The 13,803-nt window shown below is 39.0% G+C and overlaps 1 protein-coding gene across 1 annotated transcript; it reads right to left on the bottom strand.

Annotated features, from left to right (window-relative positions):
• Positions 1-393: 393 nt before the first annotated feature.
• On the bottom strand, positions 394-10,159 carry LOC124070262 (calpain-5-like). The gene is made up of 13 exons (XM_046409988.1): positions 9,909-10,159; positions 7,859-8,054; positions 7,636-7,767; positions 6,654-6,862; positions 6,025-6,217; positions 5,744-5,934; positions 5,396-5,473; positions 5,105-5,300; positions 4,905-5,027; positions 2,693-2,895; positions 2,073-2,194; positions 1,829-1,965; positions 394-1,193 (listed from the first exon to the last, which is right to left on the bottom strand). The coding sequence occupies exons 2-13, from the start codon at positions 8,021-8,023 to the stop codon at positions 1,011-1,013; spliced, it is 1,932 nt and encodes a 643-aa protein (XP_046265944.1). The 5' UTR covers positions 8,024-8,054; positions 9,909-10,159; the 3' UTR covers positions 394-1,010.
• Positions 10,160-13,803: the final 3,644 nt, after the last annotated feature.

The following is a 13,803-nucleotide window of genomic DNA, read 5'->3' as shown; positions in this document are numbered from 1 at the left end:
CCTATCTTCTGAATGTGTAAACCTGTACACGTGGTGTGAAAATTCCTCTATTAATGTGTATCAAGAGAATGGAACAAAGACAAAAAATGTTACTTTTTAAATTATTATTATCATTATTATTATTATTATTACTCTTATTATTGTCTAGCTTTGTAAAACTGCTGATCCATCTGGCATACCTCAGCAGGCCTTTCCCTGTCTTTGAAAAAGGACAAATGAGTGACGGGGAAATGAGGTTTTGGATAAACTATTTTTAATTGTGGTTGAAGCAATAGACTTTTTGAACTTTGAATTGTGCATGGCTGTGTCTTGAGTGTAAAAAAAAAATATTGCAGTTTGGGAACTGGACTGAAATAAAAAGAGGAAGAAAAACATGAGATGCGGCAACGCTGCAAAGGTTGAACGTCTTTTAATTCTTTATGCCATTCAGGGTTTTGCGTTTTCTTTATAATCACAGGAATAAAATATGATGATATGAATTGACTGAGGAAAGCAGCAGTAGGTGCATTAAAGAAATGAATGATACATGAATTATGTATCATACATGCGGTAAGTTTTTCTGCATAAATGTGACTATAGAGGACAAAATTAACTAAAGTTTGGTTAAGATTTGAATGACATATTCCTGCCACATCACTCACAGTATCTATAGTGTAAAATCTTGTGTCGTTACACACAACTTGCAAAATGTCAATATAAAAATATTTTATAATTTACACAAAATGTTTTTAAAAGATTTTAAAGATTAAACCTCCGGATCAATACAACAGGAGTTGACATTCAGTCTGTCCAAAAGCGCCCTACTCACTTCTTTAAAAATAATTCACCATTGTGCAATTAACGATGTAAATTTCAGTTCACACACAAGCAAGGACATCCAGTGGTGGAGAACAACCACTCCTGGTGTTGGTGCTCTGTTAATGGCACACGTCAGGTAAGTTTGACACGATGTTCACCGTTACAAATCTGCACTGACGCAGATCCAGCCCTCCCTCAGGTCACAGACGAGGTCAGATGGTGGTCAGCTGAGTGGAGGTGATGATCCTCAGACTGATGGTGCCGGGCATCTCATCAGACATCTGCCGTCCACGCTTCCTCAGCTGAAGCCTCTGAGGGTTAGTGGTGTCCTTCACGGACCCGGCCAACACAACCTGACCCATAAACTCGTCCTTCACGGCATTGCTGTTCCACACCTGAGCGAGGTCAGTCAGTATGAAGCCAGAATGTTACATATTACAAAGTGACCACGAAGGGCTGGTGAGTCTGACTTCAATACGCTGAGCAATAACGACGACGTCTTGCGTTCTTAATCCAAGCTGCCATTAAATCTGTCTTTTGATCACTACTTACATGTGAGCTTTTCTAGTTCATACAGTCAGTGTGTTCATTTTATTATTATTATTATTAGTCACAATGAGTACAATACAGTATGTGCCTATTTGTTCAATTAAAAATGTATAGGTTTCTTATTAGTCTATATTCTATTTTCTATATTTCACGAAAAACTTGACTTTTCATGAAAACTACTATTGTTCAGGTAATAATATTGAAGTGCTTGTTTTATTGTAGGAGTGGTTTGATTGCTTAGCAGTGTAAAAATGACCAACAAAACCTGCAAAATGTAAATGTAAAACACTAGTTTTAAGTCACTGAGTTTTATGACTATAATACTTTTAAAACTGAAGGATTGTATGTCTCAGCAGGATACAAGTCTCCTCCCTCTTTTGTTCCTAAAACAAATGCATCATCTTTTTTGCTTTAAACCAGGGTGTTTTTTCTGAGTCTGAAAAGTTAGTTGAAATGGTAAAGAATTAGTTAAAGACCTTACCTCCACAGTTACGGGCTTTCTGGGCTTCTTCCTGTAGAAAATTCCACTGGTTGCAAACTCTGGCTGCAAGGTGTCCTTCTTGATGATGGATTTCACTGAGCGGCCCTCACAGGAAATGATCACATATGGGTCTGCACCTACATGAAAACACATTGAGATCCACCTCAGCAAACCAGTTTGGTGGACTACATGCTGCTCACAGTGATTAGTAGATTTGGGCTAAAGTCTGATGTGAAGTCCTAACCTCCTGTACTGTCCTGGTTCTGCAGCCCCTCAGCTCCATGGACATAGACATGAGACACAACTTGTGGGTATCCAAGGAACGAACTCCAGCATCTTACCCTCGGCTTATCTTCTGTCAACTCCCTGTGAGAGTAAAGGAGAAATAGAGTCGTTATGTCTTAGGATTCTGCCCTAGATCTTATAATTAGCAAATAAAGACTGGGAAAGTGATATTATGTTTCATAGACACAACAGTGGTTGGACTGGCCAGCCTGGATGACCAGCAAGTGAGCAAATATGATTTGGTTCTGTGTTTAGGTCTGCCAACAAGAATGTCAAAATTTGGCAAAACAAAATCTCTGGCCAAGAAAAGCAGTAGGAGAGTGTTACTTTATAAGTGATTTAATATGAACATAATTTTATAGTCTCAGTTCTCCAACAGTGCTTTCCTTGGATGGTATCCATCCACCAGTGTCTGAAATGAACAGCCAGAGAACAGCTGTGTTCTTGCTTTCCCTGCAGTGTCTCTGAAGACCTGATAATTGTAAGACATGTGAACATTACACTTCTGTCTGACAACATAAAACACAGCTGGTGATTTACACTCTGTCATCTACACACTGACGCCTCCATCAGCTGTACCTGCAGCCTGAGTCCACATCTGTGAAAACTCGGATCATGTAATCCCCCAGCGTCTGGGGCCTGAAGGTGGTGGGAATGATGACATAGCGGCCCTGTGGGAGCAAGCATCTCATAAAGACCGTGCGAGCGTTGATGTAGGTGGACGTCTGCACACACTGTTGGGTCAGGATGTCATGCATCCGGTACTTCCTGTTCAGTTCCACCTGGAAAAGGAAAACCATTTGGGCTTCATTTAGTGTTTGGTTAATCATCATCCTGGTTTCAGAGACACAGATAAGGTCTTATCCCGGTTACTTATCCAGGATACTGTGGCAACACCTGATCCAGGTCTCTGAATCTTCTTTGTTGTTGCACAACATGGTGGTTGATAGTGAGAAATCAAGACACAGCTGCGTACAGGTATTCAGAAACCTGATTAATGTAAGAATGATATGAACAGGGATATGAAAGGCCACACGGCTCAATACCAGCATGTTAGTGCACATGTAAACACAACACAACAACCCTTGTGGCTGAACCAGTTTAGGTTTGATGGACTATTCCATTTCTACATCTCAGGGTATATTTTTTGACTTTTACAGGCCCATCTTAAATAAGTACTCCTTGAATTTATGTACTGCGTAATGGAATGCAAATGTATTATTACATATTAAGAGTTTAAACAATTGAGTCATAATTTAGGTTACTGCTCACTAGATATTCTTCTGCCTCCTGGTGGCAAAACAGCAAAGAGAACTTCAATTTAACATTAGTCTGTTTTTATTACTGTGTTCCTCAGACTAAAATGATCCTTTCCACTTGTGAGATGAGTGGTGTGCCAGTTAAGCAAGAAGAAAAAAAACATGCGGTCAGACCAGCTCCCAGATTATACTGCATATCCTTCTTGTTTGAGCAGTTAACAGCCAGTTATATGCTCACTCAATAATCAGTCTTCAAACTCAGGCCTTCATTGAATAGCTGGGATGCCCTCAGACATCCATTGGTACATATCTTTAACATTGTGTACTTTATTTAAAGGGCTGTAACTGAAAATTAATTGCTTTTCACCTTATACTTCTACTACTACTTCTCAAAGGAGCATGCAAAATGTGGAGGATGGTGACATTAAAAAAAAAAAAAACAGAGAATGCGGACACAGTGTCTGGAGTCCATCAGATGAAGGAGGAGGAGGAGGAGGAGGAGGACACACCACTTGCAATGATGACCATGGATGACAAGAGTTAAATCCAGGTTCAGGCTCACCACAGTTCAGCTCACAGGTGCTTTTTTAATCACACACTCCTTGTGGCATGATAAGAGTGTATCAGGTGTGTGTTTGAACTTAACCAGGTCTCTGACAAGTAAATCACATTAATTGGATACGGTTACATGGCCTCATTTGAATGTGACAATCTAGTCTCATTGAGTAGGATAACATTTAGTTTGGCAAGTTTTACAGCTGCAAGAGAGGACCGCAATCCAGTTAAGACCTTTATTGGATCACATTGCCAAGTCCTACTGGTTTACAGTTTCAGACATAATTATGTCTGTTGTAAAACCCCATATATAAAGTGTTTTTCACAGGTTGTGGTTTCACATACGGACACTAAATTGTATAGTGATTTCTATAAGAGCTGCAGAAGCACCATATACAGCACAATAGTGTGCGACCTCTTTGCATCTTAATGGAAGTTCTGAAACTTTGGTTTGAAACTTTGGGCGTAAACCAAGCTAAATGTGTTTGGTTCTACTACATTTTTCAGCTTGAAACAATCAACAAAAGTATGTGCATGTTTTTGTCTTTAATCGTTTATGATTTGTTTGCCTCTTGTTGAAATGGTCTGTTTTGGTTCTGATAAACCTATCAAGTAATGTCTGCCTGTCATTACAAAGAACTGTTCACTGTTTGCTCAATAAATTAGTGGAAAAGTCAAACGAAGCCAAAATCTTTGACCAGAATGGAAGCCAAAATGTGACGAAAGTACCCTGTTTTCCCCCCAAGAATAACTGACCTCTGACTGATCTCCTTGCCCCAGACAAACACCATTTCCTCTGTGATAAACTCATCTCAGTCTCATCATGTTCCTTCAAATCTTTTCCTGTTAGCTAATCCTGATTTATAAGTCTTTTGGCGCTTATCAAACAACAAACAGCTATAGATTAATCATGAACCATTATTTTGATCGAGAACAAATGGCAGACGTGCAATGGAAGTGTTATCTCTCTATGTTACCTTGAAGACCCCATAGCCAATGGTTAGATTTTCTCCTTGACCGACTTTTCTGTGGATCTTCATGTCTCTCTGTTGCAAGGAGATTAGGACCTCATCGACCTCCTTTGTAACATCAAACAAGTACTGTAAAAGAAGTTGAAAAGGAGTCAATATATATGTGTACATGTGTATGAACACATGTGAGCAGAGAGTCACAGTACCTGTGGGTTCTGCAGGAATGTCTGCTTGTGGTTCGCACAGCCACCGCAGCGGTTTAACAGCGGCTCTGCGTTTTTGGTCCAGCTCCCAAAGTGCACAACCTCATGCCATGTCTTATGAATACTGATCAGGGAAGTATTGATGATACGGCAGACATCTGCATCTGTGAAGAACTTGCACCAGTCTGTGAATGACATCCTGTGGATGTGAACAGGAAATGCATGATTACACTCGGAAAGAGGAGATAAACTCCACAGGTGGACTGCTGTGATTAGGGGAAATGAATCACTCACCAGAACTCCCCATCATCCTCCACTGTGATGCCAAGGTTGCCTCTCTCCGTATCTCCAACCTTCGACCATTCTTCAGAGCTGATGAAGAGCAAGTAAAGTAGATAAAGATGCTTAATTTACTTACTGATAAAAGACAGAAAGCAAATGTTTTAAAGTTAAAATCCACCTGCGAGTGTGGTGTTAATTTTTATTCTGCTTTTTCACAAAAACTGGACCCAGTAGTCAAATTAAGGCAGTTAAATTGTCCTTATGACCTTTTAAATCTACAGACAGTGACTGTTACAGTTTGAAGTATCACCTTTAACAGATGAAACAGTGGAGAAGAAATAAACGTGAACCACTTCTCACCTGTCACTCCAGGGTCCTTTCCATTCAGTTTTGCCCCAGGGGTTCCTCATGCGGATCAGAGGAATGGTTTCGTTCCTAAAGTAGGCCAGCAGACCGTGACCCAGACGCACCTTCTTCACTGCAGTTACAGAGTATGCATGACCTTTCACCAGCCCGTTCGCCATCTTCAGCTCAATTTCATGAGGCTGTGCCTGATGAAATTAGAAAAACAATTGGTCCATTGCTGCCAGTTTCTCTGAAGTATTGAGACAAAGAAGGAAAGATTCAGGAAGAGCACACACCTTAATGGAGCAGCTTATGATTCCTCCACGGTCATAGACCTTCAGTAGATCCTCAAACAGCTGGTCTTCCTTCTGCTGGTCCTTATAGTAAGCTTCAGCCTCCAGGTTGATGGCTTCAGACACAGCTCCACTGAAGTCCACCACAGCATCTCCGGTGTTTCCCCCCTCCAGGGACTCATAACAGCCAGCGAGCCTGGACACACAGGGAGCAGGGGATCATAAGTTTAGTTAGAGGTGTATAAGAAGTGAGAAAATATCAAATACATTATAACAAAGAATATAAGAATAAACACTATGTATTTGCATTTTGTTATATATACTAATATACTGTATTTTTTTGCAATATTAAGCTATACAACACTTTTTTATATATATATTATATACTTTGTATAATATACAGAAAGCAGAAATTTTTGAAACTATCAATAGTAATAGTATGAGAAATAGGACTAATACTAATATGATACATATGTGTAGAAGTATAAGTAGTTTTTATTGTAATCAACCTTTCATATTTAAAAATATTGATAACTATTATATAGTTATACTTTTTCTATATATAAATACAATATATTAAAAAATACAAATCTGTTTCTGCACGTGGGACAATGTGGTTTAAGTTTACTGACTTAGCGTAGGCCTTCTCCAGCAGAGCGCTCCAGAATTCGTTGTTGTCTTTCGAGTGGCAGTAGATGAGCTCTCCATTGATTGTAGGCAGCCGGTCATCCACCACCACATCCACCCACTCACCAAACACCCAAAACTGGAAATGGAAGATTCCAGCGTAGTTTTCTGGGTGCTTTGGATCCCATTCCTGCTCCTTATAGTCAGGAATTACCTGGCAACACACACACACACGCACACACAAACAAACAAACAAAAGGAAATGTCAAATGTGCAATTCATGGCCCAATTTTAGCTGAAGCAGGGAGTTTTGTGCCTGAGTGAAATGGCACATGACCTCCACTTTAATGGAATTGACAGATTTGAATAACATGGTTATAAATACAGCAATCACATCAGTGGCATCATGTTTTTGGGTGGACCATTAAGCACTGTTGATGTTTATTTCACAAAATGTGGAATAGATTTTCTGCATAATTTCATCTAATCCCTGTTGTACTGTTTTGTGAAGAACTGTATATAATAATTAATCCAATTATCCCAGAGGTATTTCCGGTTTTCAACCAGAGAGATCTTACTAATAGATCAAAATATGTGACACTGGACAGCTTCCAAACACTCACTCTCACACTCACTGAGAAAAACCCTGTCTGAGTTTTCAGACTAAACTTTCTACCACAAAGATGAACATTTGATCAACAAAGTTCTTCATAGATCGTTTCCAAACTTTCCTGTGTAACCAAATTCTTCTTTGATATGTAATGTTTATATGGTTTGTAACTTTATTTTGAAAGCATCTGCAACACTGACTTTTACTGAGTTAAGTTCACTGCTCGCACTCAGCTTGAAAAGAAACTTTGAAACCTTGAAAAGATTTGTGCTCATTTGTGCTACAGTATATGAGCCTTATTAATATTTTGTTAACAGCACTATATACGTCAGACTGTCGCCTCACACATTCTGAATTAATAAACCAAATTAATTCACCTTCTTCCAGAGGTGTGGCTTCAAGGCCAGACAGGAGCAGGCAGCAACAAACCAGCAGTTTCCCACAACCCCCTGGTTCAGGTCATGGGAGCTGATGCCCTCCACAAAAAGATGGGGGTCATTGCTTATCTCCTGCAAAAGAAAAGTTAACATGTTGTCATTAAAACAAGACTAAAACAAGACAGCTGATGGATATTAACAATGGACCACGTGTGCCACTCACCCCTGGCCGTTTCCACTCCACAAGACCAGGGGGCGGTTTCCTAAAATACAGCGATGCATTGGTCGCTGGGAACTCTGGATCCTCAAACAGTTTCTTGTCCTCAATACAGTCCTTCTTTAGTTCGGTGTAGTGCTGGTTCTTGTACGGGGTGGCAGAGGAGAACATGGTCCAGACTCTGAAGCCTCACAGCTGCAGACTGATGACAGAGAGCAGACTTGTTTTGACTTTATATAGCGTTTAATAGTACTTCATGTGGACAGAATCTCCCTCTAACCTCTGACTCTGAGAATTTTTTGGACGTCTGTGTAAGAATATCTTGTAAATCTCTGCACTACTCAATTCCCAGATCATTAGCAGACCTCTCTTCTGACCCAGAGTCCCTCTGGACAGACTCAGTGATGAGCATACGGAGCTTCTATGGTTAAGATATAAACTGATATACATAGCACTGTATACAAACTGGGCTGTGAATACAGCATGTTATTTGGTTTATTAGGAAAGAGCCCACAGATGAAGAGCTGCATTACCAAAAGTATCTCACTTAAGCACACTTCTGTTTTAAAGCCATTTTTAATAGCTTGGGGTGACACAATTGTCTGATGGACATAATTAATTCACAAATGTCCTTTAAATTTCACTTGTTTTTAAACATCATGACTGACAAAAAAACAAAATAATGACATGGCCTTCACATACTGACAGCAGGTATCAAAGGCTGCCATAGTGCATGTGACTGACACTTCCTGGGTAAGTTTTGATTGAAGCTTCTGTAGGGACAACATCAGTTGTGTTTAACTGTATAACTGCACTGAAGGAAATGATGAACAACACAGCTGTATCCTCTAGAGAGCAATGATATTTTAACTCTTGATCTTTGGTCCCCTTCACACTGACCGCTCAAGGCTGCGTTTGGACAGGATGTGCCAATATAATCACTTTGGATAAATCTTAATATTTCATTGTTGCCAAGAGTAACACATCACGGCATATCAAATCGAAGTTACTGGAAGCAACAAGCCAGTTTGTTTTTCACAAGACGCTCCAAGACACATCTATTTATATACATCTATACTGTACAGAGAGATCTGACAGGTACACAGGAAAAGGCTTAAGATACACCCAGTGAAGTGAAAAGTAACAGATCGAAGACAAAACAAACGCACCCTACCTCTCAGAAAGGGGCAGTATTCCTTCCTGCTCTACAATAAGGAAGTTTCAAGGTGTTGTACCTGCCTGTATCCCTCCCACACACACGTAGCCTATTTATGTACGTTTAATGTCAGAGCCACACCCGGGCTGTGTTTGTTCTGTTTTACTACCTGCTGTGTTATTGTTTCACTTGAGAATATAACTTTGGTAAGAAGCAGAAGAAGCAGATTTCATACCATAGTTTTTGACTGAGAAAAAAAAAAAAAATCATTCAGTGGGTAAAGGGGGAGACGAGTTTGTGAGTCTGTTGTGCATGTGTGTGTGAGTGTTATCTGTTTGAGAGTTCCTGGCTAATGTGGTCAGGCAGGTTATTTTTGGTTGGTTATTTGCTCTTGTTTAGTGGACCATGAGTGTAGTACAGCACTGTAAAATGTGCCATGTGTGTGTAATCTGTATTAAAGGTGACAGCAATTCAGACGTTTCCATCATACGTGTCAGTACATGCTGATCATGTTAAATACATTGTCTAAAGGCTTTTGGTCTTTTTCAGCTCCGTCACAGCAGATCGGGTAAGACAACACACGTTATCAAGTTATCGCTATGTTAAATATTTCACATCTTAAGGAGCAGTGAGTAGGTTATTGTGACCTATACCCGAGAAAACTTGTTTATAAAGCTTCAAATGGCAGCGAAGAAAACATTCAACACGTCATTTAGTAGAAAAGAACAGACTTAAGGGTTTGAGGCAAGAAAGACATCTTAATAAAAAGTACTGAAGAAAAGAATCATGTAAAACACAAAAAATTACATATATATCTATACTACCTTGAAGCTGCAGTTACTACATTAGACTTTCAAGAAAGCGTGACCTGTAGGATAAAAAGTTAAAAGTAATGCTCACCTGTGGCGAGCTGTTTTATCCTTCCAGTGATGAGCTCAAACACAATTTCTTCTTCGGCTCCTGTGAGATTTATAAAATCAGTCCAACATTTCTGTTTAAAAATCTGTTTTATAAGAACTTATTGTTACACTTTTCTCAAAACCAAATCCGGCATCTGAAGCCTGAATTTCTGGCTCTGAGGGCTTCCCAAATATGTTAATTTGCAAATATACTGTGACTAAAAACTGGTCTGACAAGCACCTCTCTGCAGCAGGAGGTGTTATGCAAAGGCTGATACAATGATTACAAGAAGGGAGGGAAGGGGAGACTGAAACTGAACACCTTCACGCCCACTACCCAGCAATGCATAGGTGAAACAAGCAAAAACTTGTTCTATTCAGTGTCCATTCTTTCACAAACAGAAAATGCCCATTTAATGTAATGCTCACTCCATAAGCTCAATGTTTTGCCATGTCTGTCCCTGCTGAATCATTTGCTGTGTTTGTCCCCTAATGAAAAACAAAAAATTTGAAATCAAGATCAATTAAATGAAACCATATTATGTGCAGTCTTAAAGCTGTAAGTGAACTATGGCAAGAACTCAGTGGTCTGGGCTCACAAGAAGCACTTTGACTCCCTCAAACAGACACATCTTGTCTGGACAATTTCAGAGGAAGCTGTAGCTGAAGAATGTAGGCAGCCAACAGTAATAAGGTAAATCCATGCAGGGTTAACAAGACAAACAGGAGAAGAAACAGAAGAAAATCCTAAAATGAAAGTAAATAATTTGGACAAACAGTAATATGAGGAAGGACCAATGCAAGGTTTCAGATATGATCAAAAGTTCATGAGAAAAGGCATGTTTCAGAGGAAAAACGGAGGGAAAACACCTAGTAACTCAGAGTACACATCGTGCAGACCATCAGCATAATAACAAACAGCTGTCACTTTCACAGTCAATAGTTCACTGGGTAAATGAGAGATTCATTATAAAAGGGCAGCTAAAGTGTGTTCTGATGGTGACACTGGAATCACTGGGTCACCAAAATGTATATTATCATTAAAGTTATAAATATACAATTTTAAAATGACAATCTGTCATAGTTAGGATGCTCCAAGATGTTTAATACCAAATACATAAATTATGAAATACCTAAGTAGGTAAGGTAAGTTAAGTAAAATATAAGAATGAAATGCTGAATTGAGAAACAACTTAAGAAATTACTTAAATTCAGCTTATCATTTCACTATTCTTAATTTCTTATGAAAGTGGCTATAATCAGTATATTTTTTATAATAACAATTTATCTGTGACAATATGAGAGGCAACAAAAAACCCACAGAGAATGATCACATTAATTTGCTTCTCCTCTTGGCTTTATGGAGACATGAGCTTTTACAGCTCATTGTTTAGCTCCATAACGCTGCTGCCTTAATGCACTCTCACTGAAGTGTTTTCAGCTGCAGCAAGCAGCAGTTTTCAGTGAAAAGGCTTTAAAAGGTCACTGTATACTGTCCACTCAGCAACAGACTCAGACAACAGACATCAAATAAAAAGTGGCATGAGATAAAAATGTTATTAGGAAAAATGGCAATGACAATTAAATGTAAACGAAACACAAAACTGCTGAAATGATTTCAGAATGTATCAGTTGACCCTTTTTTACACAATGTATTTGCTCTGTATGGCTACTCCTTTTTTTAAATCTTATTTATTTATTCACTAATGAACATTTTGGGGCTCATTTAATTCATCATAGTCTGTAGGTCCACTCAGCGGAGTCTGAGGATGAAGATGTTGTTCAGCTGGATGTTCTTCTTTGTCAACAATTTGGTCCAGAGAAAAATACCTCATCTAACTACCAGCCAAATCGTAATAATATGTGGATCCTCACAGCTCCCAGAGGATGAATCCTTTTGGTGACCTCCTGGCCATTCATCCCACATTATTATCCAACAAAGTAATGAGCAATTTTTTGGTCATTTTTATTGAGTAGATTCATGCTCCCTTGAGGATGAACCTTTTCAACACTCCATGACTGTTTCATTTGGGCCAGGAAGCAAAATATTTCATAAATTGATAAGCTCACTGACAGTAGAATACAGTTATGCTTCCACAGAGATTTTAACCTCATGTCCCTCTGGTGCCACCGTGAGGACAAACTTCACCTCTTCAACCCCACTGCTAAGGCTGTACAATAATAGTATCAGCTTGTTGTAGTCTCAGTGCTTCAGTAGGAAAGTAGCAAAGATTTTGACTTTTGTACACACTTTGGTGATATATAATAGATACTTTGTTTGAATGTGATTATAACAGGAAAAAAAAATCTTCCCAGCAAATATTTGAGGACATTCTCAAAGGCAGAAGGGGGTGAACTTTAACCCTTATTGTTGTTAAGATGTGACACTGAAACTGATCCAGATAATCAGAGATGGGTTCACCATAAAAGCACTGAGTACTTGGAATAAAGGTGCATTCTCTGGCACAAAATGAATAGCTGGGGGAAAAAATCCATTATGTCAACTGAGCTGCCCAGGATTTTCATTTTTATCATAATGTCATCAGATTTTATTGTTCACAAATATTGATTGGACCTTCCTGCTCTAGGCCACAGGAATCACAAATATGTATTCCAATTTACTCAAGCTACCGTGTACTGTTAGCTTGAATTTAACAGTTTTCCGTCATATTTACCATTTCAAGACCAGCAGGTTTATGTCTACCAGAATGGCAGAATAGTTTGAGTGGTATTTAATATTTAACACTACCTGAAATTAATCACTATTTCTGTGTTTGAAACCAGGGGATGAAAGATTGAAATGAAGTGCTTATAATGAGGAATTTTTTGGTTAATGTGAGCTAACAAGAACCTACACAACAGACACAGGATTATTATCCCACAGGACAGAGACATTCATTTCTCAGTGCCTGTGTTAAACATTTAAAGTCTGAAACACTGACTGATAACATTTTAGGTTCTGTTTATCTTTATTTCTGGCATGATGCCGATCCAAAAGTTGAAATCGCTTTTTTTACTGGTATTAAATTCTTGTCCCTGTTTTACTCCTTTTTAGGAAAAAGTGCCCAGTTACATTATGCAGACATCATAGCCAGCAGATGGCAGGACATTCATTAAAAAACCAGCATGGCTTTAGATATAAAAAAAATGGCGTCTGTCTGTCCGTTCTTGAGGCCTGCAGCAGAGGCCGCCAGAGCAGGCTTCCTAGTCTTTAAACTTCAGCATGTCAGAGCCAGCATGACTACTGCAGCAGTGGGAGGAGGCAACAGGGGCTTCCTCCAGTGAAACACAACACCAATAAACGCTGCACTTCTGGTTTGGAAGGGATGTGCAATAACAAATCTACCTTAAGATGTTGCATATTTAACACAGTAAATAGTGTGAATGTGAAGGGTCGAGCTGCCGTGCTGTATGTTATAGGTGAACATGTGATCATGAAGTCAACATTACTGTCATATTCCACATCCTACGTCCACACAGGGACAACTGGGTCGCTGTAGTGAATGACAAGCAGGCCTCAGTGTTTGTTGGCTCTAAGGAGCAGTTGGCAAAATTAAGACCTAATGCAGTTAAGTTGTATTCTGCTAAATGTTTGTACTTAAATTAATTAACTGGAGGAGGATTTGTATACCATATTTTATCAATAACATCTGAATGGGCAAAGGAGTATTTTATATTATATTTGAAAATTATCATCCAATATCATGTTATGATTAATAAATTGGCAATATTTACAGTCTGGCTGTTGTTCAACATGTTTGGCCACTGCTGTAAAATGCAAGAGACAGATTTCCTGTTCCCATGGTGATGAGGACATTTATGCTATGTAAATAGTATCATGTTCATCTCCACTTGAACACAACACTATTTTTAACTCCAAATCTTTCATGTATTTA

Source organism: Scatophagus argus, chromosome 14 (genome assembly GCF_020382885.2).
Source record: "Scatophagus argus isolate fScaArg1 chromosome 14, fScaArg1.pri, whole genome shotgun sequence".
In the NCBI taxonomy this organism is placed as follows: domain Eukaryota; kingdom Metazoa; phylum Chordata; class Actinopteri; family Scatophagidae; genus Scatophagus; species Scatophagus argus.
This window is presented reverse-complemented; position numbering and strand designations above follow the sequence as displayed.

Excerpts from the sequence above, each read along its gene's own strand:
- LOC124070262 (XM_046409988.1), bottom strand. The coding sequence starts at position 8,023 with ATGTTCTCCTCTGCCACCCCGTACAAGAACCAGCACTACACCGAACTA. Across the intron at positions 6,218-6,653 it reads CTGGAGAAGGCCTACGCTAA|GCTCGCTGGCTGTTATGAGT; the intron begins GTCAGTAAACTT and ends CTGTGTGTCCAG. Across the intron at positions 5,301-5,395 it reads GAGGATGATGGGGAGTTCTG|GATGTCATTCACAGACTGGT; the intron begins GTGAGTGATTCA and ends TCACATCCACAG.